We start from the raw sequence: 23,579 nt of genomic DNA, 5'->3' as shown, positions 1-23,579 counted from the left end.
ACAGTCTGGCTTGGGAAAAAAATAAAAATAAAAATAATAAAAATAAAATAGAAATGACTCTCCTGGCTGACTCAGTTGGAGGAGCATGCAACTCTTGGTCTCAAGGTCCTGAGTTCGAGCCTCATGCTGGGGATGGAGACTCTTTAAAAGTAAATAAATAAACTATGCATAAATAGATATGTGGGAAAATATAAATGTCTAAATTTCAATTCTATAAAAATGCGTAAGAGGGGCGCCTGGGTGGCTCAGCTGTTGAACGTCTGCTTTCGGCACAGGGCGTGATCCTGGGGTCCTGGGATCAAGTCCCACATCGGGCTTCTCCCTCTGTCTGTGTCTCTGCCTCTCTCTGTGTGTCTCTAATGAATAAACAAAATCTTAAAAAAACAAACAAACACCACAAAGATGCCTAAGGAAAGACAGAGTAAGGATAACTGTCACTTTGAGCCTGTGCGTTCTGACTGTGGTCTGGAGTGGGTCCTGTCCTCCGCCTGCACAGGTCAATCATATCTTTCATTCTTTGGCTTTCCTAACAAACTCTCAGGGTGGCCCCGATGGCAGGCCGGGCGCCCGGTCAGAGGCTCCACAGGCTGTGTCATGCGTGAGTAATGCAACCAAGGAGGCCACTATCTCTCCCTGCTGCAGCTCTCTGCTAGGTGGAGATAGAGCCGCAGAGCAAGGTCTTGATCTGTATCCAGGTGGGAGGCTACCCTTGACCCAGAAGATAAGGGAAAAGTGCAGCAGAGAGACACAGATGCTGGCCCTGATCCCGAGCCTTCGGGCTTGGCCCTGTTCCAACTTTCATTTTTCATGAACAGGAAAATCGAAACTTGAGCTCAGCCGACAGGCAGTCAGAGGTGTGTGCATCCTGCCTGTGCAATAGGCCACCCCAGGACATATAAACTGAGTCTCCAGGCTGCAGGGCTACCTCAGAGCATCTGGCCACCATGTGGATGCTCGTGCCCATCGCTTTTGCTGGAAAGCTGCTGAGCGCTTTCCAAAAGCCGCTGAGCTCTCTATGGAGCAGCCTGGTCCCCTGGTTCTTCTGGCTCAGGGCAGTGCTCTGGCTGGCAGGGGGCAAGAGCCCGCAGCCTCGAGCCCGGGGGCTCCTGCCGGAGAGCAGAGCGGGGGCAAAGGAGGGCCTGGACCAGCCCACCATCCCCACCAGCGTCAACTACCACTTCACCCGCCAGTGCAACTATAAGTGTGGCTTCTGCTTCCACACGGCCAAGACGTCCTTTGTGCTGCCCCTGGCTGAGGCCAAGCGAGGGCTGCGGCTGCTGCAGGAAGCCGGTGAGTCCCCCGTCCCAGGAGGGAATCAGGGCACAGCCACTGGCTGGGCGCATGCACAAGAGGGAGAGCTCCTGCAGAACCTGGGAGGCGTCCCGTCCTGTCCTTCAAGGCAAGAGTAGGATGAGCCTGGGGTGCACGCCTAGGGGAACCAGACTCAGCCTGCACAGCTGGTAAGGGATGCAAACCCATCCCTCCCGTAGCCTCCGTGTCAGCAGAGGTCTGTGCACCTGCCAGGCCCCCAGGGTGGCCAGCATTTGCCAAGAGACAGGCTGGGAAAGTTGCCACTCTCTGAATTTATCCAAAACACGGATGGATTGGGGCTTTCCAGAAATCGTTAATGAGGAAAGGTGAAACCAAAGACAAAGTCTTTGACTTAAGAACTACAGTGTGTGAAGGGCGGCCGGGTGGCTCAGTCAGTTAAGTGTCTGGCTCTTGGTTTTGGCTCAGCTCATGATGTTGGGGACTCGATCCCTGAACTCCAGGATTAGGCCCTGAGCTGAAAGCAGAGCTTAACCTCTGAACCATCCCCTGGATCTGACTTATTTTGTTCTCCATCACATTTGCTCCATCATCCACAGCTGTTCCTCCAAATACAGACCCGCCTCGCTGGGCTCCCCAACTCAGTGGGCTCACCTGCATTGCTGTGATCCCTGTAATTGTCTCGGTGTCCCCACTGGGACAGGAAGCTCCTCCATCCTGGTGACTTAAGTGCCCTGTGCTACAGGCACATCTCCCCCAGCGCCTGCACAAATCAAGCCTATAGTCATGCCGTCCTCTCTTTCTGGAATGCCCTCTCTCCTTCATTTGCAACCCTTGGTGCTTGTTACAAAGGTGCATTCTAGCACTTTTTTAAAAAATATTTTATTTATTTATTCATGAAAGACACACACAGAGAGAGGCAGAAACACAGGCAGAGGGAGAAGCAGGCTCCATGCAGGGAGCCCGATGCGGGACTTGATCCCAGGTCTCCAGGATCACACCTTGAGCCGAAGGCAGATGCTAAATCACTAAGCCACCCAGGGATCCCTAGCCCTTCTTAAGTTATACCGTGATGTTTCCCTCTGTTGTTTTATTTTTTAATACCTGGATCCCCACAGAGTCTGAGTTCCGAGGTTGAACGTTAACATGCCGTGTATCTCTGTGCCTGCCAGGATATCTAGGACATCATAGCAGGGTAATAAATGTTCTTGGAGAGATGGTTTAATAGATGAAATAATGAAGGGAGGGAGGTCTGGTGCCATGGAAAGAACTTAAGACTCTTGACTTGCAAGAGTCCCGCTCTAACGCTGACGAGACTTGTCAAGACATTTAACTTTTCTGAGTAGCAGTGTTGCAATCGTTAAAGTGTAGATAATCAAGATCACTTGCATGCCAATCTCAAAAAGTGGCTTCATGGCACAAGTAGGTGAATGCTCATGTGTTTTTAAATAGAGTATAAACTACTATAGCTATAATTAATACCTTTACATAATGATTCCTCAGTTCTAAGTAACTAAAGTCAAAGTTAATTAAAGCGATCAAGGTGTAACGTAGGTCGTAGGTCGTATGCCTCGTAAGGGAGATTGCTGGCTGACGGAGGAAAATCTATTTTGGTGATGATTGAACACGCAAATCTAAATGTAAATTACATTTGAAATGAAAATGTACTACTCTGGTGGAAGAGGCTTCTACAATATATTATTTACCTCTCCGGCTTTTACACAGAGATGACTGAATGGAATTTAGCCTCTGGGAGCATCAGTTATTGATCTGTGATCGCTCCTTGGGTGTTAACATCATCGTGAAGTAAGCCTTGCTCGTCTAAGATCTTACCTACACACCTATAAGCAGTTTTTGTTCCTTTCGTCCCCTCTGCGTCTTCTCAAACTCATCAAGGGCCGCTGGCCTGTACTGTTTCGCTTCCTCTGGTTCATCTGACCCTATCTCACCACACCTTAGGGAATAATGATGTTTCCATTGGATGATGATCATTGTCACACAAGCAGGCTCCCAGCATGTTGGATTTCTTTTTTTTTTTTTTTTTTTTTTTTTTTTTTTTTAGTTTTGACAGACAGGAAGCAGGATTTATTGGTGGGCATGAGTAGGGTTCAGGTGGTGCAAGGTTCTCATGAGTGCAGAGCCCTCCATTTGTCCAAGGGGCCACGATTAGGGATGTATTTGACCCCACAGCCATCTGGGATGAGCCGCTTTTCGGCCACCATATCTTCAAATTCGTCCGCATTAAACTTAGTAAAGCCCCGCTTCTTGGAGATGTGGATCTTCTGGCGGCCAGGGAACTTGAACTTGGCCCTGCATAGGGCCTCAATCACATGCTCTTGTTCTGCAGCTTGGTACAGATGGACATGATGACTTGGCCAATGTGGACCCTGGCTACTGTGCCCTGGGGCTTCCCAAAGGCACCTCACATACCTGTCTGCAGCCTAGATTGGAGATAGCATGATGTCAGACCTCGAAGTCGACCACAAAGGGCTGTCTCCAAGGTCCCTTAGGGCAACCCATACAATCAACAGGCTGGATACACTACCAAGGAGGCTACTGTTTGCAGCCATGGCACACTGGGCCCCCATGGAGAGCATGTTGGATTTCAATAGCGAGATGATGGCACTGGTCAGTGTCCAGCTGTAGACACACCTGAAAGAGAAAGAGGGTGTTGAAAAGCCATGTGGCTTGGTCTGCCATAAGCCGGGTGGCTCCAGGCGAGCAGAGACGAGGGGCAAGCCCACTGACAAGGATGGAAGGCCGTGCGGATTGGGCATCCATTCTAGCTCCATTGTTTCTTTCCTAGCCTTATGATCTCGAATAAATCTTTGAACCTCCCTGAGCTTCAATTTCTGCAACTAAAACCCAGGATGGATTCCTTCCTTGCTGGATTAGTGTCAGGATTCAGTGCTTGCCTTTGCCACGTTACCTTGAGTGGAGAGGCCAGATGCCCATCAAGGGAGAAAAACTGGGAAGGGTTTTGTAACTGGCTCTCACTGTTTCCTTGGGGGGAGCACCACTCGCCGCCAGGCAGGGGGCAGGAAGGGACTGTGGATGTGACCCCCTCACTGTAGTTTTCACAGGGAGGAAGTGACAGGGAGGCAAAGTCGGCTTAGCGCGTGCTAGTGGGAGCGAGCTCAGCGAGCTCTGGGCACAGGGGCATCCCCGTTTCTCTAGATCCGGCCCTGGGAGGCGGAGGGCAGAGTGCAGTGGCCCAGAGGGAGCCTCCTAGATGAGGTGCTTGGGGTTGCTCAAGAAGAGGATCTGACCAGCCTTCAGCTGGGACCTCGAAGCTGACTCGGGACAGCATTTTAAAAGCCGTGCTACAAGGAGTTTGCACAAATTAAATCTCTAAGTAATGAGCACAGCGTTCATTACTTGGTAGGTACCAAGTAACACACCTACCATTTGTAGGTACCAAGTAATGTACCATCCATGGGTTGAATGGATGTTGACAAATAACATTTGTAGGGAAATTTATGGCATGATCTACTGTTTGGCCCCTGATCAGCTCCCCAGCCCTCTCTGCTAGTCTGGTTGGTGCTGCTAATTATTTCCTTTCTGTGACCACGTCTGTTTGCTGCTCTTACTGGCCTCCTGCTTCTTCCTTTGAGCTCCGATGCTCACACGTGCTTCCGTCTCTGTGGCCTGCCACCCCATGTCCTTTCCTCGCCGTCTCTGAAGCGCAGTGGCTTCTGTCTCTACTCCGATCTGGAATAAGCTGTCCGTCTGGTGCTGTGGCTTTGCACCCTCAGGGCCCAGGGAAGCAGGCATTTCAAACTTCACTTAGAGGAGCAAGTTACTTAATGATGGAAGGTTCAATTCTGGAAATGCCTCACTCTGAGGGCTCCCCTGGCAGGGAGAACCTACTCAAGACTCGGTCAACTGAGTCAAAGTGAGCTGAATTAAAAATGAACTCCACTAAAAATTAATTAATTAAAAAAATGAACTCCACTATGACAGTGTATATGTTCTAAACTTCAAGATACCCTGGACCTTCTAGCAAATGTCCCCGTTCCCTCCAATCTTCCCTCCGCTCCACTAAAATCTCAGCAACAGCGTTGAAAGGAGGGGCACAAACCCACAAACAAATCAACACCCAGTGATCGAAACTGATTGATGGCACTTGGACGTCTTCAGCATGTGTCTGCAGGGCGGTGGCTACAAGAGGTTGGTTCCCCAGGCGGCCCCGGGGAATGCAGGACATTTCAGAGACGAGAACCTTCTTATCGTGCAGACGCACAGCTTTCATCAAGAAGTCGGGGGTGGAGGCAGGAGGGAGACAAGGGCTGAAGGCAGATCCGCTGCTGTCCCCACCACGGGGGAGCCCCTCCCCGAGCCCTGTGGGTGACAGGAGGCTTATTTTCAGAAGGATCTGGCCCATGGAGGCTGTGCTCAGGGACCCTGGGTGAAGCAGGGAGACAGAAAGCTCCACAAAGGAATGAAAGTTGGCCTGCTGGGTGTGAGAGTCCACGTCCTGGGTGCAGGCAGCAGGGGCTGCAGCGAGCAGGAGATTGAGAGTCTTCTCCAGCAGGATAGAATGGCCTAGAGGAAAGACCACAGCTTCCCAGCCTGCGGGGCATAATCCAGTGGCTAAATCAGTCTCTCCCTCTGTCACTCTGTAGCAAAACCCTCCAGCCAAGTGGTTTCTTCCTAAATCACAGAAATTCCATTCCACTCTTTTATGCTTCCCTCAAGTAGGAAAGGACAAATAGAAACACCAAAATAAAAGGCAGACGCCACCACAAATAAACAAGGAGAATATAGGAAACACTTCAAAACTTCCCTAACTGATAACCCCGGATAGATGAGAGAAAGTTTTGTTAAGAAAGAGCACTACTGCGATGCTGAGAAACTAAGATATGGGAGAGTCTGGGGAACGGAAACTGGGATTTCTAAAATTAGAATTTTAATAGATAGACTAAAAGATAAGGTCCTGGGAAAGTGTGACACAGGAGACACAGCAGGAAGGTGTGGTGGTTACAAGCCAGAGCCCCGCAGACCAGCTAGAGGAACCCCCCGAAGAGAAAAGCACGTTGGAGAAGACCTAGGGGTTATCTAACCCCTAGAATGAGAAACTTCCTGCACCCTAGGAACTGTATTTTTTCCTTCAAGGACCTGCCAAGTGGCCAGAACAATGAATAGAGACAGATTCTGCTGAGACTCATCACCCTGACATTTGGGGACACTGGAAAGAAAGCTTCCGGAAGGGGAAAAAAAAACAAACCCATGCACTTAGAAAGGATATAAATAAAAGTGTTATCAGGCTTCTGAGCAATAACATTAAAACCTAGAGCACAGGAAATAACGCCGTCGAAATTCCCAAGGCACAGCAACTTCACCCAGAATACTTTACCTGGCCAAACTGTTGGTCACAGATGTATTTTGGAACCTAGACATCCTCATCTTGATTTGTGTTTTTTTGTTCTGTTTTGTTTTGTTTTTCCCCCAGGAAACTGCTAACAGCTTTTCCAAAAGAAGGGAGTACACCAAGGGAGGCAAGGGCGGGAGTTCCAGGCTGAGGGGGTTCCAGCCTGTGGGAGAGGGAGGACGCCCCTAGGCCATGCGCAGGGCTGTCTCGGGCTGAGAGGGCCCCGCAAGAATGTTCTGGAGGGAGCCGAGGCGGTTTTCCGCACCTCTCTGTGCTGTCTCGCCCATCTCTCCCTTTGCCTCCCAAGCAAGTGTATCATCTCTAAAACCGATCCCCTACACTAAGAGCATCTATGTTAAAGCAGGGGAGAAGTCAGACCCGGGTTATGTATATGGATAGTCCCTTCCCCACCCAACACCCCCCATGGGGAGCATGGGGAGTCAGGGCTCGAGGGGGGGCAGGGGATAATGGGCAACTTTCATTTCATTTTCATTACTTTGAAAGAACATTCCTTTTGTCATGAAAATAGTGAGGGGTATTTGGGCAGTGGGGAAACAAACAACAGAAGTTAAGCTTTGTGGTCTGCCTCCCGCAGGGATGGAGAAGATAAACTTCTCAGGCGGGGAGCCATTTATCCACGACCGGGGCGAGTACCTGGGCAAGCTGGTGAGGTTCTGCAAAGAGGAGCTCGGGCTGCCCAGCGTGAGCATCGTGAGCAACGGGAGCCTGATCCGGGAGCGCTGGTTCCAGAACTATGGTGAGCCACCTGGCATCACGCTGTAGTCGGGGCTGCTATGACCGTTGGTCCCGGATTCCTTCCATCCTGATCCTGAGGCCAGGCTCGTGGCAGGGAGAGGTGATGGGGGGGGGAGACACCGAACTCCAATCCCTGTGCAAGCCATGCAGGCAGTCGGGAGGCTTTCATTCTGCGGGCTCTATACTTAGAGCCCTATAGGTGTTGACTAACGGATGTGGCAGGACAGGTGACAGAAAGTATCAGTAAGCACAACAACGGTGTGCAGCCCGGTTTAGAGGAAGCTGAGGCCAAGGCATTAGGGAGTGTTAACACAGCTCTGCAGCCGCTCCCTTATTGCGTGCTACTGACCTTTAATATTTCTATACGAAAGGAGCTATTGTTGTATTAGTCTCCTAAATGAAGCAATTGGACTAAAGCAGCCTCTCCCACCTTTGGCTACATATTTGGCTGCTGAAGAAATCTAAGCAAAAGATCTGCGTGGGGACAGAATCCCAGAACCTTGTGGTACGTGGACAGACAGACCTGGGAGGCTGCAAGGGATTTGGCTCCGCGGCCAGGATGGCGATCCTAAGACCGTGGAGGTCCCTTATGGCCGAGTTTCCATAGATGTGCTATCCCTAGACCATACCTGGAATTTAGGGAGCAGTGGGAAATAAGAGCTGTTGTTATTACCGTCATTTCAGGAGACGATGATAACCTCTTAGAGCACAATTTTCTGTTCTCACTTTGTATGAGTTCTTTGAGCCTTGACATCACTGAAAGAGTAGTTGCATCTACTCCCTGTTGAGGCTGCTCACAGAGAGCCTCTCACCAAATACCCCTCCCGAGATGGAGAAGAAATGGGCATGGGGAGGGAAGACTGTGGATGTGGGTGGTGTAGCCCCTCCGACAAAGGTGAATCAGGGAAGATTCGAGACAATGTGTTAGAACCAAAACATCCAGGGCACCCAGATGGCTCAGTGGGTTGAGCGTCCAACTCTTGGCTACAGCCCAGTTCATAATCCTCGGTGGTGGGATTAACCCCTGCATCAGGCTCAGCACTCAGTGCAGAGTCTGCTTGAGATTCTCTCTCTCCCTCTGCTGTCTCTCTCTCTCTCTCTCTCTCTCTGTCTCTCTCTGTGTCCCTCTCTCTCAAATAAGGAAAATAAATTTTTTTATTTTTTTTAACTTTTCATTTATTTATTTATTTATTTATGATAGTCACACAGAGAGAGAATGAGAGGCAGAGACATAGGCAGAGGGAGAAGCAGGCTCCATGCACCGGGAGCCTGATGTGGGATTCGATCCCGGGTCTCCAGGATCGTGCCCTGGGCCAAAGGCAGGCGCCAAACCGCTGCGCCACCCAGGGATCCCCGAAAATAAATTTTTAAAAAAGAATAAAAACGTTTGTGAAGGGAGTCACTTAGTGAAATAGGGTCAGAAGCTTCTACGTAAGTCTGGGGACCAGATTCAGAGGGGGAAGAAAAGTTTAGGGGACAATGTGAACAAGGGATAATGGTTGGGTGTTGAGGGGGTCCCTGAGCAATGCTCCTCCTCCAACACTGGCTCTGCATGCACACCACTGTGCTGTGAAGAGGAGGCCCCGCCGGGTCACCACATCCAGGGTCAGAAGCTCAAATGCTGGCATGGGGAAGGCCATGGGAATCAGTGAATTTGGAGGAGCATAAGAAAAACCCACTTCAGTCATAGGGAGACAATAAGCAGGTGTGAGGCCATGAAGAATGGGAAGCACCCTGCCTGGTTCATAGTGGACACGCAGACAGCAGTTAGTCCTGAGCTCCCATGGACATTTATCCTCTATGGGAGTGTAGGGTTAGGGCCTCCATAGTCTGAAATTCTTAAAGACACTTCAGAAATCTACATTTTATGTTAAATCTCCCCTTAAATATTTGCAAATAATTTGAAATGGGATTAGATGTCACACAGGAAAACCATAGCAACATTTACGTGTAACTGTATGGCCTGTCTGCCTCCAATTTCTCACCTCTGGTTTATAGGACCAGGGCTAAGTTTGTGTGTTGTGGGGACCAGAAGAGCCATTTTGGAGCAACCACCGTCTGTCTCTCTACGTTTGGCAGTTTTCTAAGAGCGCTCATGAGACTCAGGAGCAGACGAGGCTCGTGGCTAAGGTCCATCCGAGCAAAGGATACGGTGCAGAAATAGCAGGAGAAGACATGCATCCCTGGGTCCCGAGAGCTCAGACACAGGCTTCTAAGTCCTTCCCTTCCAGGACGTACAAGATGTGCTTTCTCTCTAGCGGTGACCTATGGGGACATGTCAGGAATGCTTTTGCCTAGGAATGATCTTGTGAGCCTCAGGGTCTGAGGCTTTCCTGTGAGGCTGGTCACTTAGGCACATGCTGCTGTGTTCCCATCCATGGCAGCTGAAACTCAGGACTCCCAACAACAAAACCAGGTACATCGTGAGTGTTGTTCAATGACCCCAACAGCTCTTGATGAGCTGATATAACATGCCCCACTGCTCCGGGCATGGACACTTCATGAGTGGGAGACACATAGAATGTTCTGGTCGCCTTACATGCAGCGATTGGCCAACACTCCCTCATAGGGCCAGGCAGGCTCTTCTGGAGACTTGGATGGACTGAGCCAACAGATAGGCTTCGCTATCTCTCATCACAAGGGCTCCTACCAGAAAATCTGAGAGAAGGAGGAAGAGGTCTTGTGGTCACAGAGCAGAAGCTGGAGAGTTAGCAGAGTAAAGCAATTGACACGGATTCTCAGCTGATGTGGACACCAACCAAGGCTTTACTATAACTGATAGGTGTCTATTTTACCTTTGAACTTTGTTCTTGGTTGGGTTAGAGACCACGCACTCAGTTAGTTCTCTCAGGATGATAAACCATCAGGAATTTATTTAAGATCAATTTTTAGGGCATTTTGAGTTGTTTTAAATAATAGTCAGTTGCTTTCTCTGGGTCCAGTTTGTGCTCGTTGCTTTGAGCCTGTAAATCAGGTAAAAGACAAGTGCTTGCCCTTGGAGAAACGAGAGACTAATTAGGATGATTAGTTTATTGTTAATCTGCTTAATAGATTGCAACTCACGGTTCAGAGTTCAGGACAACCCGTCACATCAGTCTTTCTCCAATTTGTGCTAAGAAGTGGAGGGCGTACACGTGGGTAATATCAGATTGGCCTCTACGTTGAACTTAAAATGTCTCTCTGATTAGGACAGCTGGTCATAGTTGCTTAAAGAGTCTCGGGACCCCCCACTTTCTATAATTGGAGGGGTTTGAAGAATCAACTTTGCAGGCAATTCTGCAGTCACCATAGTGAGGAAAACTCAGACTCCGTCCATGTCGAGGACATAGCCGGCGAAGGGGGTGGGTGGCTGAAAATGTCTGTGCTTGAGAGGCAGGTGGATGAGCCAAGGAAATGAAAGGGGTGAGAAGAAAGGCAGAGGAGAAACTGATGTTACAGAAACATGCAGGGAGGGAGAAGCTGGGGGAGAGGGAGAAGCAGACTCCCCACTGAGCAGGGAGCATGATGTGGGGTTTGATCCCAGGACCCAGAGATCGTGACCTGAGCCGGAGGCAGAGGCTTCACTGACTGAGCCCCCCAGGTGCCTGTCCCTCTACAAACATTTAGATGGTGACGCCAGCATAGAAGAGAGGTCAAGAAGAAGCCAAAGAACCTGGCAAAAATATTAAAGTTTTTCTGCAGAGCAATTTTATTTATATGATGAGCAAAAGAGACTGCCAAACCTGTAAATGCTCATAGATCCAAAATACTTATTGCCTCAGAAATGACATAATTGTGATGCAGCAATTAACTAAGGACTCGTTTGGGATCCCGGGGTGGCTCAGTGGTTGAGCATCTGCCTTTCGCCCAGGGCATGATCCTGGAGTCCCGGGATCGAGTCCTACATCGGGCTCCCTGCATGGAGCCTGCTTCTCCCTCTGCCTGTGTCTCTGCCTCTCTCTGTGTCTCTCATGAATAAATAAAAAAATCTTTTAAAAAATGACTCATTTAAATATACCAGTAAATGCTCACACACATACAGAGGTGCCATTTTAGAATGGTCAAATATGAGTTATCTCCATCACCTCATGCGTGATGTGTATTTTTTTTCAAGATTATTTAAACAAGTGCCAAGTAAAATTCACATTTCCATGGAGTGTTGTGGGTACAAGGAAAAGTCTTTTTAAACATTAAGAATAAGATACAGGTGAGGTAGCTGAGTGACGGGCACCAAGGAGGGCACGTGATGGGATGAGCACTCAGTGTTATACTATGTTGGCAAATTGAATTTAAGTAAAAAATTGTAAAAAAAAACAAAAAACAAAAAAACCCTGAGATACGAGCAAGATGTGTTTTATCACAAAGAGATATGAACGGCCTAAAAGCTTTGGTCCTTGAATGGTGTTCGAGTTAGGTGTTAACTGTCCCTCAGGTGAATACCTGGACATCCTCGCCATCTCCTGTGACAGCTTTGATGAGCAAGTCAATGTCCTCATTGGCCGTGGGCAAGGAAAGAAAAACCATGTGGAAAACCTCCAGAAACTGAGAACGTGGTGTAGAGATTATCGAGTGGCCTTCAAAATCAACTCTGTCATCAATCGATTCAACGTGGACGAGGACATGAGGGAGCAGATTAAAGCCCTGAACCCCGTCCGCTGGAAGGTAAGTGCCGTGTCGCTTCTGCTGCGCGTAACTCAGATAATGTTCCGGAGACACTTGTGACGCTGAAACCCCGGAGTGACCAAGCCAGATGGGAAACCCGGGCCTTGGTCCTTCCTCCAGCTCTCTTAAACTTCCAACTACTTACATTCCCTTCGTCTCAGTCTCCCCTTCTAGAAACTGGAACTGATTCCCTTCTGGAATATTGGGGGAGTAAAAGTCAAAAGATAGAGTTGGGGGCACCTGGCTGGCTCCGTCGGTGGAGCGTGAAAGGCTTGATCTCGGGGTTGTGGGTTCGAGTCCTGCATTACATGTGCAGATGACTTAAAAATAAAATCTTTAAAAAAAAAAAGATACAGTCAGTGCTTGGAGGTGTTCTGAAGACTATGCCCATAGAAAGCCTAATTTGTGTTTATCTATTAAATATAATAAGGCTGGATTTCTTCTTAAAGCTGTTGGCTTATTCATAAATGGCTATCTGGTCTCCATACGTTCTGTTAATACAGTTTTCATTGGATTATTAGAAGATATTGGGGCAACACTATTTTTAAGTTGCAGCAAAGTTTATTTGCCAAGATCGGTGCTTTAAGACCAACCTCTCTATCAGCTCCTTAAAATCTGAAGTTCAAACTCGAGATGTCTATATCTAGCACCCACAAGGTGCAGACACCTGCAAATAATGGTAAATTGAAGTGTCCTACCCATGGCTGCTCTTTAGAATCAACTCAGGGAGCTGCTTATAAAGCAGCTGCACCCCCGGACCTGCACCCCCACCCCGGAAGCACCGGAGGGAAGCTGACGATGGAGGGATGTGGGAGGAACGGAGGCTGTGGTCCAGGAGGGGGCCAGACGAGGGCTGGACGCTGGGCTCCGGGCTCTTAGATCCTCCTTCTAGAACCACCTACCTGTCCCGCTCCTTTTCCCTGACACCCCATCTCTGTTCCACTTCTTTTGCTGTTACTGTCTTCCTCATTCTCTTTCCACCTTCTCTCTCTGTATTTACATACACATTTTTCTTCCCGGCTTTGGGTTGCTGGGAGCGCCTCGCCTCATAGCTCCTTTATCTCAGAGCTTTCTTCTCCAATCTTACAACTGTGATTGCGGCTTCCACTTGCTGCTTCGCTCCAGAATTGCCGGTTCAAAATCCTGAGTTTTCTAGAGGGAGGCAGATTAGCGCCTGCCTGTTAGGAAAGCAGTTTTCGCGTCAGATCACCGTTGTCTGCAAGCTGCAGACGGATGAGAACCTGCACCCCTGAGCCAGGTGTCTGGTCCCCAGGGCTGCCTCCTCCGGGCTTGCAGGTCCCGTCAGGAGGACACCAGCATGAGCACGCGTGGCAGGGAAGGGACCTCGTGGTATTCGTGAGCAGGGAGCTCGGTGTCCCCCCTAGGCTCGCTCTAGTGAAGACAGAGCAGACCCCTCCTGACCTTCTCATCAATCCCACCACCCTCTCCGCCTCCAAGCCCATTTTGCTTCTCAAGCTCCATTTGAGCTGGTGGATTCTGGAACCACAGTCTCGAGGGAAAAAGCTCATGTGTGTCTTCACCCACCTGACATTCAAGGTTGGGCCTCTAGCCTGTGTGGAAACCTCTTCCAACCTCCCTGCCAGGCATCCCTCTTCACCCTGCACCTGGACTGGAGTTGGGTGCTGTGGGGACAATGATGAGGGTGTCCCCTCCCAAGCGGCTGACACCCACAAAGGCAAATGATACAAGTACCACGTGACCAGGGTCTGCAGGGACAGGTGTTAAAGGGACTGGGAGCCAAAGGAAGGTGGAAAGGGAATAGAGTGAGCAAAGAAGGCACTGGTTAGGGAGTTTTAAAATTAATTCTAATTAAACACTATATATAATCCTCCCCTTGCATGAAAACCCTACAGATCCAGGCTTGGTGCTGGATATGTGTTTGATCAGCTGCCACCTGGTCCCTCCAGGAGCGGGTCCCCGGGACAGAGTTTTTCCTTCTCGGATGATGGTATTCCTTATGGTGGGATAATACATTCACACACACAATTGTTTACTTAAGGGAATGTTGACAGACTATTAAAGGCTTTGGAAACTGTCCTTGTATATTAACTGAAAAATAAACCACATAGCCTAGAGGCCTTAGTAAGGGTTTAGTGAAGCCAGCAGAAACAACATACTGAAAATATTCATTTCTTGGTTTGGGAATCACAAATGATTCATTTTCTTGATGCTTTTGTATTGTCCATATTTCCTGCAATGCACACCTGGTATTTGGTGGTCTGAAGACATCGGATTATCAGACCAGATCAAACATGCTCCAGACTGGTTTTATATTTTCAGACGGTTTGCACTTCCTGACTTTGAGGGGTTCCAGAGCAACGTCTTTCTAGATGGTTCCTTAGTCAGGGGAGTCGTCTTTGCTCAAAAGAGACGAAGCTGGGTCTGGGGAAACGCGGTTTGGGGTGAAAATGATGGGAGGCTCTTTGCACAACAAACACCCTCCTTGTGTCCCAGGTCTTCCAATGTCTCCTGATTGAGGGGGAGAATTCTGGAGAGGATGCCCTGAGGGAAGCGCAGCGGTTTGTTATCAGCGATGAAGAATTTGAAGGATTCTTAGACCGCCACAAAGAGGTGTCCTGTTTGGTGCCCGAGTCTAACCAGAAGGTTGTATGAAGCAAACATTGCCTTGTTCATCATGACACCTTGAGATTGAGTCCAAGCAGGGAGCTCTCTAGCCCAGAGGGGTCCACACGTTGTTCCCTTAGAGGGTTGGGCGAGCAGGATGGGAGGGGTGCTAAAAGAGCTTCAGCTCCTTGGACCAGGCATCCGCCCACTGTTCCCACAGCGGGAGCAATTCCAAGGACTCAATCTTGAACCACTATAGCTTCCTATAGAGGGTCCACCTTCCATATACCTGTAGAAGATACAACTGGTTACAGGTAATGAGAGTCACATTAAGATCTTCAGGTGAGCTCTCAGGTAATAGCATGAAAGCATTATGCATTGACAGAGGGGGACATTCAGTGTATTCACTGAATTCAGTGTAGGATCATCCATTGGGAAGATTAAATAAGGAACAGGGCTCTCCCATCGCTTGAAGAAATGGGGAGATTTCATTGTCAGAGAAGCTCTGAGCACCATGCGACCCTCCCAGCGTGGGGCAGAGAGCCAGCCTGCTGGCATCTGCTGGAATCCGAGTGGACACGGACAGATGCCCCTGGAGACGTATGTTGGGTGGGGATGGATGCACCGACAGAGGGACCACCCCGTAGGGGACATACCCAAAGACACTCAGGCGATAGAAGAAGTGTAGACTCCAGAAGGAATAAAGCACACACATTCAAACACCCCAAGATCGTTGAACCCACGTACTGAAAAATACACTTGAAACTAAATTTGTGTGTCATTTCTCTTTTGCAGATGAGAGATTCCTACCTTATTCTGGATGAGTATGTAAGTACTTGCAATGAATTATACAATTTAATTTTTTTCAAAGATTTTATTTATTTATTCATGAGAGACACAGAGAGAGAGGCAGAGACACAGGCAGAGGGAGAAGCAGGCTCCATGCAGGGAGCCTGACGACGTGGGACTCCATCCCAGGATCCCAAGATCACTCCCTGGGCCGAAGGGAGGCGCTCAATCACTGAGCCACCCAGGCATCCCCAATTTAAATTTTTTTTTAAATAAAAAGAATCTTAAAGATTTTTTTAAAATTAATTAATTTAATTAAAAATTCAGTAATTTTTAATTAATTAAAATTGATTAGAGCTCAACAATCCCAGTGTTGAGCTCTACTGAGCATAACCGGTCCCGGGTTATCTTTGGAGCCAGCATTTCCTACTTCTGTTGTCACAGATTAGCATCACTATTATAGAGCCCTTATCTCACTGGGTCGGGTCTGAGCTAGCCGTGTAGACAGGACTTCGTATGACCCAGGCTCCTGTATCCGCACCAACCCCAGGCCATGGAGCCATGGAGGTCACCCTGAAGCTGACTTTGCAGAGACCTCTGTCGCGCTGTCATGGGCTGGAAGTTCTCCAGCAACGGGAACCGGTGGTGCCTTGGAGGACTTCACATCACCTTCACACTTCATATTACCTTCAATACCTCTGATACCGCCAGCCTATCCCCTGACTGATAAATCTTGGCTCTGCTGAGAAGCAGCTACAGCTCTTCTCCCAAAGCCATGGATATTGTTGCCACCGCTCTGCCTTACAAAGAAAAAAGAAAATCCATCCTTCACAAATTTGAAAAACAACTTAATTTTTCCCCTTCCTTTGTCTTTTTTTTTTGGGGGGGGGGTACTTCGATTCATAAGCCTTTGCCAATAGTTCTAGTACAGGACAAACAAGTCCATTCAGAGACCTGTTCCTAAGAAATGAGCTCCAGGGGCACCCAGGTGGCACATTCAGTGAAGAGTCGGCCTTGGGCTCAGGTCATGATGCCGGGGTCCTGGGATCGAGTCCCATGTGGGGCTCCCTGCTCAGCAGGGGAGTCTGCTTCTCCCTCCACCTCTGCCTCCCACCCTGCTCGTGCCTGCTATCTCTCTCTCAAATAAATAAAATATGAGAGAAAGAAGAAAAGAAAGAGAGAGAGAGAGAGAGAGAGAAAGAAGAAAGAAAAGAAAGAAAGAAAGAAAGAAAGAAAGAAAGAAAGAAAGAAAGAAAGAAAGATTCCAACAAGAACAATGACTTTAATGATGTATACATGGAATTTGGTGTTTGAGAAATATTTATTTGACTTTTGGTATTTTACTATTTTAAAATCAATCAATGATGCTTCATAACCATTTTGGTGTTGGTCACTATGAACTTTCTTTATGGGGCATAAGGGGGAAGGCAAGGACTCTAGTGTTCAGTGCATTGGTTCGAGGTAGAGAGGAAAAGTCAAACAGAATTTATCTTTGTCTATTTTTATTTTTATTTTATTTTTAGAGACAGAGAATGTGCAAGGAGGGGGGCACAGGGAGGTGGAGGGGCAGAGGGAGGGGCAGAGGGAGAGGGAGAGAGAGAGGTGGAGGGGCAGAGGGAGAGGGAGAGAGAGAATCTCAAGCAGGCTTCACGCTGAGCTTGGAGCCCCAAGATAGGGCTTAATCCCACGACCCTGAGACCGTGACCTGAACCCAAACCAAGAGTTGGGCGCTTAACTGACTGAGCCCCCCCGGGCGGTCCAGTTTTTATTTTTGGAGTGTCATGACTGGCTGGGGATTTTGACCAATGCTGCCGTGCTCCTCAACAGACTCTCTGGTCTCCACACAACTGCCAGAAACAGAGTGGAACCGACATTTGCTTTTGGTAATTAAAGAACATTTTGGTTCCACAAGTATTACTACAGATGCTCAGTGACACGGTGGGGCAGAAGTGTGAAGACCTGATTCCTGCCTGTAAGGCCTTTAAGTTAGGAGAAAAACTGGGACCCTTAACAGGGTGTATAAGACTCTTCTTGGCCTGGCGCCTGCCTGCCTTGTACTTCCTTTTTTATCCCTCCCCCTCCATTTCTTGAAAGAGGTTTTTGTTAACTTCACACCTATGTATTCATGCACGAGCGGTTTTCACTCCAGCAATATCACCTACCTGCAATTTCCCAGATACACCATCCTGTTTCATGGGTCTGTGCTTATATAACACTGGTCTCTCCAGCTTATAGTTTCCTAAACATTACTCACCGCCCCCCCCAATGGAGGAATATGCACCTGCTGTGGCATGCGTATAATTCAGCTTATTATGCATTACATTGATCGAATGTGTTCATGTTAAAGTGAGCAACTTGGATAGAGGAAGGGTGTTCAAGGAGGTCGGCATCCTCAGAATAGCATCTGGCCCACGGCCTTCAATAAATATTTGTTGAAATGAGTGCAATATCAAAAACCACTCTGGATTAATCCCCAGAATTGAGTTTCATGGAATAAATTATACTCCTTTCTGTCATGGATTTCCTAGATGCGCTTCCTGAACTGTCAGAATGGGCGGAAGGATCCTTCCAAGTCTATCCTGGATGTTGGAGTAGAGGAAGCCATAAAATTCAGTGGATTTGATGAAAAGATGTTTCTAAAGCGAGGAGGAAAATATGTATGGAGCAAGGCAGATCTGAAACTGGACTGGTAGAGGGAAGATGGAGCAAGCCTTCAACCCACCTGTGGGGAACTCACTCAGACTCAGGGTGTGGCAACTTCCATCGGCGGGGCTTCCTGTTGGCATTTTGCAAGGGCCCCAGATCTGATTTTCTGTTGCACGTGATATCTGATTGTCTGTGGCCACTGAACACACAAATCACTGGGATAATTGAAATCCGTCGATAATGCAAAACCAGTAACTTTAGTTAATTAGCCTATTTAGGATTTATTTTTTTTAGCAAGTGTTTTCTGTGACTCCTGTGCTCCTAGTTTTGATGTTACTTTTCCAGTCCTTTCATTTGCTAGAGTCATTTTTTTTTCCTGCTAAATAGTGAGATGCCAATTTTCACACCTAGAGCAATTACAAAATCTCTGCCCCTCCCTCAATTATTCTGCTTGTTGACACGCTCTTTCCCTTCTGCCTTTAAACCACTGAAGTCTTGGACTCTTTACCCAGAGTTGGAAACAGTCAACAGATATTTCACAGGGTAGGAAATGATCATCTCATCGGTGCTCAGTAAGCACCTCAAAGGGAGTGTCCACCTGCCGGTGCTCTGCACAGCCCCTGGGCCCTGCTGGCTGTTCTGTGGGTGTTAATTATCTCTGTGGCTCTGTTTTCTCTTCCGAGTCTCAGCAAAACCAGCAAACTCCATACCTTTCATGACAAAGTTGACCCGGGGTCAGGGTTCCTGTTGCTGCAGGAACCCATCATCCAAGCCACCTGAGTCAGCCTCGCCACGGCGTATGCATTCATTTGGACGGACAGTTGTCCCCACATCTCTGATAAATGACACCTTACTAGATGGGCCTGATCTGTTAGGAAACAGCCCTGGACTGGTATGTAGGAAAGAATGTGAGGAAACATCTAGAATGTGCCTGGATTTTACATCAACAAACCAGTGGCACAATATCATATATCTCAACTAACTTTGAATCACTTGAAATAAGGATATACTTTGGGTCAGTAGGAGAAGATCCTGTTCCTTCCTTTACCAGCTTCTTTGGGAAAATGTCGCCTGAAGTGGGTCAGGGAACAGAAGCCTGCCCTTGTGGAAATATCACATGCACTTTGTTTATTTAATTTAGATAGTATCTTATTGCCTGGAAAACAATAATTTGTTTCTTTTCTTTCTTTTTTTTTTTTTTAATAATTTCTTATCATTGTTTCAGAAATAGGAAATCATGGGGATCCACCCCCACCTCCCTCGGAGGCAAAGGCACATTTTCATCCAGCTGCCATGCTGGGGTTGGTCACTAGGTGGCATTAAATGCTGCCTGAGTCCCTGAAGCAAACACCCAGCAATTCCACTACTTAACCTAGTTTCCAGACTTGGTGATTTTGAAAGTTTGGTTTTTGTGATTTTTTTTTCTCAGAAAAGATATTTTTACTTCAAGTTTTAAGTGACTGCAATTCAACTGAAATATAGTTGTGTCTCATCTAAAACAGGGTCAAATAAATGGGTAAAATAAATATATGAATACAATTTAAAATTAATTAATTAAAAAAACAGGATGGGCTGTCATACACTTTCCATTTTATTTTGTTGTATATCTTCAGAGAGAAATGAATTAGAAAGTTTTTTTTTCCCTGTATGGGTTTTGACCATAGTTAAGCTATGATGCCCTTAATATAATCAGTATAAATATATTTTTTTAATGTAACATGAGCATACTATGCTGATCTTGACACTATTCAACAAGATCAAGTTCATCAAAGAAAGATCATGTATGTGGAAGCACCAAAGATGTTGTCTGGTGGACAGCAGGGGCTCAATCATTATTTGAAACAGAATCTAAATTGGAAACCCACATCCTCTGAGTTGGAATGAATTTCTCTCAAATCCGCTCAAATTAAAAAAAATGTGGAAAATTGTGTTACTCTTTCCCCAAAGGGAAATCTAAAACAAAACAAAACAAAACTGCCCCTGAGAAATAGGCATTTAAAATATATTTTCCAACTGGTTTTACATCACCGCTCCCCATCCTTACGCACTATCGGGATTTGCGATGTTTAAAATATCTAAATGTTTCTTTTCTTAAGGGGGAGAAATAAGGACACATTATTTGTCATTAGAGTAAAATTCAAATTTGGATCATATAACGTTTTGCTTTTTTTTTTTTTTTTGGTCTTAAATAGGAATTTCAGTTTTATGATATATTTTCCTCTTTATTGAGAAAACAACTGGAGTACATTTACCATGATGAACTCTGGGTAATGTAGGGAAGTGTTGGATCACCGTATTGTATGCCTGAAATTAATACAACGCTATATGTCAGCTAACTGGAATTTTTGGGGAAAAAATGAATGAAAAAGAAAGGAAAAAATCAAATGGTAGTTTATCTGAGGCATCTCAATGTAAGTGTTGAGGGCAAAGGTTTTGTGGTGTTTTTAAGTGTCGCTAACGTTTACATTGTAATGATATGAAGATAATTTTGCTTTAAGAAATCTGGGAAGACCAGACATTAGGAATAGCATATTGGTTTTACAAGTACGAATCACCTTTGTCATTTAGTGATAAATGACCTGAAAGTTCCCTATTTTCTTTTAAGTTTGAAGATGGCTGAGACCACCCAGATCCATCATCTGAAATGCAGGCTCCTGTTCCATCTTGACTGGAATTTGGAGGCTAGTGGTTGGGTTGGTCCAAAGAACCATGATGCTAAAACGAGCCACCAGTCTCCATGAGGCTCTATCAGGCAATGATTCATCTTGTTGCTTAACCTCTTGGGTTTTTTTGTTTGTTTGTTTGTTTTTGTTTTTTGTTTTTTGGATTTTTTTGTTTTTGTTTTTGTTTTTTTGTTTTAACCTCTTGTTAAAGACTATTTAACCAGCTTAGGGGGAGATTCATTGTGCTGTAAGATTTTGAGCCTTTGTCTTGAGTATATATATGTCTTAATTTTTAAGAAAAGTATATATTTTTTTCTTCATATGTGATGCTTTCTGAGGATTTATCTGATGTGTTGTAAGATGTTGCAATAAAAACAATTTTTGTACGATGCCTTCTCTCTCAGTGGGTCCATGTAACGAAGCGTCTCCTGGCTGTGCATTTAAACTCATTGGGTGTTTTTACAAACTTTGCCGTTGCTAAAAGGGAGTAACAATTTTAAAATCAACAAAGTTATCAATAATTAATAAGCACATCACAGGCAACCCAATCAGCAACAAGATGGAGTGGAGATGAGTCATTCTGTATTCTAAAATGAGAATGGGCATCCTGGGAACCAGGTGTCCAAAACCTGACCGTGTCAGGGCAGGGGACGCGGGGTAGCACCAGCCTCCAGCCCACTGGTCCCAACTCCGTGCTCTGAGTGTGAGCTGGTCAGCTGCCCCCGGGGGCAGACAAGCGCCTTGCCCTGGAGTCCCAGGAGGTGCAGAGCTCACCCCTCGCACCCCGGTTCCTAGCTGTCCGGTCAGTTCCTGGGCCCTTCCTTACCCACATCCACTGGTCCAGCATGGAAGCAGCAAGCACCTCCCCTGTCAGTCAGCACTCCCCTCCCATACCTCCCATAACTGATCGATTTTTTTTCATTTGGAGCATCTCAACGTGTTGCTGTCTGATTCTGCTCTCAATTCCAGGCTCTTAGGGCCAAGCACTCTGTATGGCTGGCCCCAGTGTCCACCTCCTGCCCTCCAGACTGGACTGGTCCTCCTTTGGCCACACAGCATTCTCTCAGATGGGCCCATGCACCTGAGCTCTGGTTAGGGCACTCACCTCTTCAGGACCCATGTGGCCTCACTGCCTTCATCCTCCTGCATGCTCACCAACACTGGGCTCCAGCCCCAGAGAACCAGGGTCACATCCAGGACCTTGAGTCTCGAGGGGGCAGCTCGAGTCCTTGATCATTGCGTCTGGGCCACATTTGGAGCTCATGACTCCACATCAAGTTCCTGCTCATCGGTGCCCTACCCAGTCAGGGGGAACCCGCACAGCAAGTCCAACTCAGATGCTATTGAGATGGACTTGAAAAATCAGAAGAGACATTAACATTTTTTTCATGATTCTAAAAATAATACATATCTAGAGTATATTTGAAAAACAGAGGAAAGCAAAATGAAGAAAATAAAAATTATCATAATTGTATCACTGGGAGGTAACTGCTAATTTACTTCACGTCTTTCCGGTCAGGGATATTTTTTAATAGAATTGAGTTCATTCTCAATTTTGTTTCCCACATAAAATCTTCTGAAGGTTTTTCAAGCCAATTAGTATTCTTATGCTTTAATGAGAACAGCTAGTTCCTCACAATTCACACTAATGTCCTTCTAAAAACCGCAGTCGGTTTGAAAAAAAAAATCACTGGCTTTGGTTTTTGAGTTGCTTAGATATTTAAGAATGTGACTGTATCAAATGTTCTGAGAATTCACTTTATTCAGAAAAGAAATAATTAATAATAATAAAGCTTCTCTGTGCGAGTTAATTCCTGGAGGATCTGGGAAACAGCCCAAAAGTGATTTATGTTTTCATTCAGGGCCGTCTTGACTTGGCCCTGTCTGATTCTGTTCCCAGTTCGATATGCGAGGTTTCTCCTTACCACCGAGCAATTCTCCAACACCGGTGGGTGCCTCACAGTTCAACTCCACTCTGAGGAATCTGCCTGGATGGTGGTGGGCGCGCAGGGTGAGGGTTCAGCCCCACAGGACTGCGCCCCCCACACCCCTGCTCAGAGGCCAGTCCTAAGCCCAGGGCATCTCCAGTGCTTCTGAACGAGGAGCTATAGATCAGAAGTTCCCACAACCCCCTCCTCGGGTTCAATCAATTCTCTAGAGTGGCTCACCAAACTCAGAGAGACATTTTACTTTCTAGATCACTGGTTTATTATAAAAGGGTAGAAGTCAGGAGCAGCCAGGAGGAAGACATGAGTAGGGCCAGGTATGGGGAAAGGTGAGGAGCTCCCATGCCGTCTGCCAGGGGCACCGATCTCTCCAAATCTCTATGTCTTCCCCAAACTGGAAGCTTTCGGAACCCCATCATTTTGGGTTTGTATGGAGGACTCATTACAGAGGCCTGATTACACCACTGGCCATTGGCCATTGGTGAGTGAAAATCTCCAGCGGCCTGGGGGTAGAAATGAAAGTTGCAAGCTTCAAATCACGGGGTTTTCTCCCCGACAACCAGCCTGCACCCTGAGGGCTTTTCCCAAAGTCAACTGATTAACATAACAAAACACACGTTTATTGCTCTCACCACTTAGGAAATTCCAAGGGTTTTAGGAGTTCTGGGCCTGGAAGGGGAACAAAGACCAATATTTATCCCTTATTATAAATCACAGTATCACACCCTGAGACCCCCTTAGCTCCTTGACTCAATAGACTGACCTCCATCAGTTCTCTCTGGAGCTTGGGTGGTAATCAACTTTCTGAGGCTGCTTTCCCCCCCCCCGCAAGCAAGTAGTTACTGAGGAGTCGGAACACCAGAGCGGGTGTGAAGTTGGAGCCCTGTCTTTTCAGGAGGGCTACCTCATTGC

General features: G+C 47.1%; 1 protein-coding gene and 1 pseudogene across 1 annotated transcript; one reads left to right on the top strand and one right to left on the bottom strand.

The window, feature by feature from the left end:
* The first annotated feature begins 826 nt into the window (after window positions 1-826).
* RSAD2 (radical S-adenosyl methionine domain containing 2) lies at window positions 827-21,110 on the top strand. The gene is made up of 6 exons (XM_077844234.1): window positions 827-1,290; window positions 7,236-7,397; window positions 11,808-12,037; window positions 14,513-14,662; window positions 15,419-15,451; window positions 17,941-21,110. The coding sequence occupies exons 1-6, from the start codon at window positions 945-947 to the stop codon at window positions 18,103-18,105; spliced, it is 1,086 nt and encodes a 361-aa protein (XP_077700360.1). The 5' UTR covers window positions 827-944; the 3' UTR covers window positions 18,106-21,110.
* Window positions 3,758-3,884, bottom strand: LOC144281426 (small nucleolar RNA SNORA70; annotated as a pseudogene).
* Window positions 21,111-23,579: the final 2,469 nt, after the last annotated feature.

The sequence above is a fragment of the Canis aureus genome, chromosome 12 (assembly GCF_053574225.1).
Source record: "Canis aureus isolate CA01 chromosome 12, VMU_Caureus_v.1.0, whole genome shotgun sequence".
In the NCBI taxonomy this organism is placed as follows: Eukaryota; Metazoa; Chordata; class Mammalia; order Carnivora; family Canidae; genus Canis; species Canis aureus.
The sequence above is the reverse complement of the archived record's forward strand: the minus strand, read 5'-3'. Positions and strand labels throughout refer to the sequence as shown.

What these genes read in the sequence shown, in the direction of transcription:
- RSAD2 (XM_077844234.1), top strand. Translation starts at nt 945, where the DNA reads ATGTGGATGCTCGTGCCCATCGCTTTTGCTGGAAAGCTGCTGAGCGCT. An exon ending in GCGCTGGTTCCAGAACTATG is followed by an intron (nt 7,398 to 11,807) that starts GTGAGCCACCTG and finishes ACTGTCCCTCAG; the next exon opens with GTGAATACCTGGACATCCTC. An exon ending in TGCCCGAGTCTAACCAGAAG is followed by an intron (nt 14,663 to 15,418) that starts GTTGTATGAAGC and finishes TCTCTTTTGCAG; the next exon opens with ATGAGAGATTCCTACCTTAT.